The following is a 6,404-nucleotide window of genomic DNA, read 5'->3' as shown; positions in this document are numbered from 1 at the left end:
CCATCTTTTATTTTCCTCCATATTTCCAGCATGTTTTTTTATACAGGGTGTCCCACTGTTGCTATACTAAGCTCAAAGGAGGTTTTTTTTGCATACGCTGAGTACATAAAAAATACTTATAAAATTTCTGACGCATTTTTTTTTTCAAATAGATGAATTATTCTTAAAACTCAATGTGTACGCCTATAACAAGCAACCCGCCCAACTTTGCCACCAGCACGTGAGCTATCGTTTAAGATTGTTTTCATAGACAAAATGCTCACTTTAGAGAAGCGGTATAATATGCCGGTTGCGCGAAGCTAGAGAAGAACCGTGGATTTTCAGGAAAAATTTAGCAAAAATTTTTGACATAATTTTGTTGTGTATTTTTTACGTGATCAGTGTATGCAAAACTACAAGTCCTTTCGCGCTTAGTATACCAATAGTGGGACATCCTGTATATATTATGTATTTAAAAAAAGCCCTATGATACTTGGGGATAGCTTTCGAATGATGAAAGAATAGATAGGTATATATTATAAATCGGTCTAGTAGTTTTTGAGTATGTCCATTACATACAAAAATACAATTGTCCATCAATGATCATTCCGCCTTACAACTTATGTAAATACTAGCTGATGCCCGCCACTTCGTTCGCGTAAACTTTAGGGTGAAAAACTGGAGCATTTTAATTAAATTACCTGTAACACATATATATATAAATTTTACATAGTCATATGTAACTACATAATATATGCCAAAGAACTGTCCTCTGGTTCTTACGCGACAACCCTCCATGGATTTTCATCTTCTCTCTCTGAACTAATACATTTTTTAAATAAGTTTTAAATTTAGCACTACTAAACTCTTTAATACAATGAGGAATTCTGTTGTAAAAGCGTATACGTTGACCCATAAATGAATTTTTAACTTTAGCTTACCGGTAAAATAGCATTTCAGTTTTATTTCTGATCCTTGTGCCATAAAAGTGTCTCTCTTAGCACGTAAATTATATATATGGCTCTTTTCTGTAAGATAAATTATATAATATCTACCTATGTAGTTTCTATAACTGCAGCCCTGCCTCACAGTAGAATTTGAATATTTAGTTGTATGCGTAGTTATTCGTTACAATATTTTACGACAATATCGATCAGCGGTCAATAATTGCACATAACATCGATCGTATCCATCTATCTTCATCTGTGAAGACCTAGAAGTAGATGTGCAAATACGGTGAGAACTCAACCGTTGAATTTTAGTTGATTCCCTATCCGTGAACTTCTCCTACTACCTACAATCTACATTATTATAATTAGCTATATTAAAAATGCATAGCGCGCACACTGCCACCACAGAGCAAGTAATAATCTAGTAGCTGCCACCGTCCATTGCAATTGTCTCACCAAGGCAAATGACAAGTGAGGAACGTCGCGACTCGCGAGTAGAGCAGTGTGTGGGCAGAGAGGGCAATGTCGCGACAAATAACGGCAGCGAGATGAGCAGAGCAATGAGCAGCGCGAGGAGCATAGTGTGGCAGGAGCATTAGAATTCTACATCAGATGTTCTCAATCGAAGTCAACAGAAAATGCCTATCAGACTGAACAACTTTAGCTAAAGCGTTGAAATTTGGCGTGCAGGTAGATGATAGGACGTAGGCACTAGGCATCCACTAAGAAAGGATTTTGATGAATTCTACCCCAAAGGCTATAAAATAGGGGATGCAAGTTTGTACCATGAACAAATTAAAATTTATCTTTATTCTTTTCCACGCAGGCGAAGCTGCGGAAAACAGGTTATAATGTGGCTGGGCTTTTAAGGTTCCACATCAGAAGTTCCAGGTCTTAATTCTTTTTAATTATTATTTAACAGAAAATGCCCGTCAGATCAATTTTTTTTGTATAACAAAAAAACTTTCATTCAAATCCGTCCAGTAGTTCCGGAGATTAGCGTAAAGTACAAAAAAACAGATTTTTTTTATTCGTGGTCTATTATTGTTTAACCCCCTCCAATTAATATTATTTTTTTAATACATACCTATATTATGTACAGATGTAGATAAATTGAAAATATTGAAAAAAAAGACCTTTACATAAACAAACAAAATTTATTTAAATAATATTATGTACTTATAACAAATTTCACTTATAGCTAAAAAATAATCTTTCGGTATTTTCATAAATAGCTTGAGCCAATAGATCGATGTCTTCACCGCGTATCGCTGCTAACACTTCCAATACGTGTCTGAAATATAATAGATTGGAATAAATTAATAAATCATCAAAGGAAAATTTTTATTTTCTAAAAAATGTTTCTGAATGATATATTTTATGTAGGTACATCACTACATAGTATAAAACAAAGTCGCTCTCTCTCTGTCCCTTTGTATGCTTAAATCTAAAAACTTCGACAACAAGGGATTTGATGCAGTTTTTTGTAATAGATTTAATTCAAGAGGATGGTGTATAATAACTTCAAAATTTTTTTGTTATTAATTAATATTTTGAGGTTTCTCATGTGATGTCGTAAATTTAAAATATTTTTTCCTCTTACTTTGCAAATGCAGGGTGCACCTACGAGAATTATCCAAATAATGTACTTAGCATTGTACACATTGAAAAGGTCTACATAAAACTCCGCGATGGTATAGGTACCTATACGTCTATCTCTTATGGATATCCCACAATAATATTTTTTGTCATTTTCTTTATACTCTTTGGGTCAACTCACACCAAAAGAGCGTCGAAGCGCAGCGAAGCGGAGCGCAGTTTCAGTGCCATATGAATTTTAACTTTATTTTCATTACTATAATACTTATTATCGCATGAGAAACTCGAACGAGTCGCGCGGATGCCCGCGGCGCTCTCAGTATATTACGAAATATTAAATAAAAACCTTGTATTTTGGCATTCTAAAACTGTTCTCAAAATTCACAATTGGATGGTCGCAAGTTTTGAAAATATGGGGTCAAAGGTCACAAAAACCGATTTTCACGTTTTATATGGTTTTTATACGCTATTTGCATTTATTACCATTATGCATATTTCAGCTAATGTGGGACGCATAAAATAAGTAATGGCATGTTTTTTTACAAAAAATCCTTACACTATATTTACAGGCTCGTTCCTGCCTTTTACTTGATTGTCTGATTCTGGAGAATATTTTTCCTTTTTCACAGATGGAAACTTCGTTGTAACGTGCTTAAAAGAGGGATGCGTCTGTTTGATTTCGCACCAAGGACAGTCGGTTTCTATCAACAATTTATCCTGTGGTATTTTTGATGCTACATCCAGATTTTCTACAGTGCGTAAAGAGCTAAAATAAAAAATAATTTGATAGTCTTATTCTGTAGATGTACGCTTGTTTATTGAGATAATTTAAACTGCCAACAGTAATTTTTCAATATTGTGACTGTAAAATTTTGGAAGTACGTAGTTAGCAAGGAATATACATTTAATTCTCCTATTTTTTGTGTGTGCAAACTTACCAGCCATTAATTCCTATATGCATTCCAAGCTCCAATATCTTTTGTAAACAGTCATATGATCCATCAAATGAATGTACAACGCCTCCGGTAATGCTATCCCTATGTTTACCGAGTATGCCAACAAGATCGTCAGTAGCACCACGACAATGAAGAAATAGAGGCAGTTTATGCTCACTACATACTTTTAATTGTAGTTCAAAATATCTGAAAGACATCTTTATAAGTAAGCCCAGTTGCTTACCCTGGGTAAAATTTATCTTTAAGATTATATTTTCACATTTTAAACTTGAAATTGCTTGACAAGGGTTACAGACCTGTTGAATAAATATAAAAATAAATAATTTACTGTCTTCACTATTTTTCATCATGAAGTAACTATTTTTCTAACTTTTTAATGACAGGCACTCATAACAGAACAATGTTAATTGTATATTAAAAATAACTTGTTCACTACTAGTGATTTTAATAATTATTATCACATCTATTTTGCATATTAAATAAAATAGGTTCATAAACTAATAAGATAAACTCATGAAATGGGTGGATTGTCACTAATCCTTCATAATAAGTATGTACATAAGAAGACAGTAAGTATTGGACCGCCTCCTTGGTACGGTTATTGACGCGTGAGCATAGCACCGAGGGGTCCTGGGTTTGATTCCGGTGGAGACGAAGAAAAAAAAATTTCTCAATCTGGCAGGACACAGAAGGCTGATCACCTACTTGTCACTAAAGAAAATCGATCAGTGAAACAGATGTATAATGCATCTGCCCCTTACCCCACTAGGGGACATGGGACTTCACACACATAAGTAGATATATTATATGAATCAAATCTGTCCATTTGAAGTGGATCAAAATCAAGTACTTCCTAAAAGAGTAGTTTATAATACACTGCAAGTATACAAACACAATTAGTGAAGCTAATAATAGTTTTTTTTATTTATTTATTTTCATGAGGAAGACATTAAATTGATGTTTGAATTTTGATGATGTTGATTAGTTACAAGATCATAAAATGTGAAGTCCCGTGTCCCCTAGTGGGGTTAGGGGCAGATGCATTATGCATTCATGTTTCACTGATCGATTTTCTTTAGTGACAAGTAGGTGATCAGCCTTCCGTGTCCTGCCAGACGGAGACATTTTTTTTCTTCCAACGGGAATCAACCCACATACCCTCGGTTTTATACTCACATAGTCACATGTACACCAAGTGTACCAAGAAGGTGATTGATACAGATAAAAAGCAATATTAGAAATAATATAATATTGATTGGATCATTGGATCAACTCACTTCATCTGTGTTTCCTTATCACAGAAGTTCAATCTTTCATAATCCAAACCAAATTCACCAATTGCTACAACTTTGTCCTTATTTTCTGTGATTAAATCACTTAGATCTTTGAGATATTGTTCAGGATCAGATAGAAAATCATTGCATCTAGTTGGATGGCATCCTACAGTGGAAAATAAGCGAGCTGAAAATTATACTCACTACTATACTATGAATAATTGCATACATATGTATTTCAGAAGCAAATTTTAAGCTTTTCACTGTTTAAATTTATTTTTATTAAACAAAATTTAATTCATTTAGTATGGCACCTTTGATTTCAAATACTAACATTATGAGTGCTATAATTAACTATCATACTTATCACAAACAACATAATTTACTGTTTGCTGTTATCCATAGTCGTAAATGAATGGGCTACTAAAGCAGTTTGACAACCAATGCCATTAAATTATTGACCAGATTAACTTACAATCAGTTCTGGCAAGTTCCAAAGCTTTTTTGCTATCTGCCAAGTTGCCTCCTGTTATAATCATTTTACTCATTCCACCAGACCAAGCCCTGTCTAAAACCCTGTTGAGATCTGGATCATGCTTCTTGGAACCATGATATAAACCTTGATACATATCATCGGTCAAATTTGCTCCTATATCTGATATAAAAATATTATTGATTAAGGTTATATTAGGTATGATATTTAAATAAGTATGTTGATATCTTTAAAATTGAAAGACCAATAAATAATTCTTCTCTTTTACCTATGAATTTTCTCACATTAGTCATTTTTCTCATTGATGCAATCTTGATTGTTGAAATAAAATTAATCATTCATAGTTAGCAGATATTATCCCTCCGCTAGGAGTAGTAGTGTTCTGTGTATTATCCTTTGATATTATCTTTAGCAATAAGGATAAAACCACAGAGCATGGATAAAACGTGTGATGTAGTGAGTATACGTATTAACTTAATAGGCCCTACTCACGGTTCAACACAACCAACAATCTGCTGAAACAATTTGTTGCAGTCGCGATTGAGCGTTCTCTACTCACGAATTCACGATTCATCCAACCCATCTGATGACACAATTTCATTCCGCGATTGCTTGCCACAACGTGTGCACGTCACGAGTTCACGTTGATGCCTGTGGTGTGGGCTGTGGCCAATGTGGCCATCAGACAGCAGTGTTAGCAACCTGAAGTGAGCTGATTATCGTACCAGGGGCGTAAAATTATCGTTTATTAGGCGTTTATGGTTCGAAATTATCGTACTTTTTTAAATAAAATGAATTTTAAGTCAATAAATCATATAAATTGTAATATTGATAAGTATGCAAGTCCCTATAGTTAATCTTTGTTTAACTACCGCTGTCAAATCAACGGGACACTGAAACCCAAACGTTTTACGTGCCCTACTATTCATTATGTACTCTTTTGGTTTTACGCGTGGTACAGACTATAGACCTGAACCGATTCCATTTCCACTTTATGTTCAATAAACGCGCCAAGTTTAAAATTCAATCTGACAAAATTTCACTGTTCCCATGAAAGTTCGATATGAAACACGTCAAAACTTCATATTTGTATGGGTGAAATAATATAAATTCTCGAATTTTGCATGATAGAAATTATCGCACGATAATACTA

General features: G+C 34.0%; 1 protein-coding gene across 2 annotated transcripts; it reads right to left on the bottom strand.

Annotated features, from left to right (window-relative positions):
* Positions 1-2,085: 2,085 nt before the first annotated feature.
* On the bottom strand, positions 2,086-5,633 carry LOC123698828 (putative deoxyribonuclease TATDN1). 2 transcript variants are annotated; one of them, XM_045645590.1, is made up of 6 exons: positions 5,520-5,633; positions 5,234-5,413; positions 4,762-4,945; positions 3,467-3,670; positions 3,085-3,294; positions 2,086-2,223 (listed from the first exon to the last, which is right to left on the bottom strand). In XM_045645590.1, exons 1-6 carry the CDS (start codon positions 5,587-5,589, stop codon positions 2,121-2,123), a joined length of 951 nt encoding a protein of 316 aa, XP_045501546.1. In that variant the 5' UTR covers positions 5,590-5,633; the 3' UTR covers positions 2,086-2,120. The 2 variants fall into 2 exon arrangements, with proteins under 2 accessions (XP_045501546.1, XP_045501547.1); XM_045645591.1 differs by having other exon boundaries at positions 5,536-5,615.
* Positions 5,634-6,404: the final 771 nt, after the last annotated feature.

This window comes from Colias croceus, chromosome 17 (genome assembly GCF_905220415.1).
Source record: "Colias croceus chromosome 17, ilColCroc2.1".
Taxonomy (NCBI): domain Eukaryota; kingdom Metazoa; phylum Arthropoda; class Insecta; order Lepidoptera; family Pieridae; genus Colias; species Colias croceus.
Note: the sequence above shows the minus strand (reverse complement) of the source record. Positions and strands in the feature narration are given on the sequence as shown.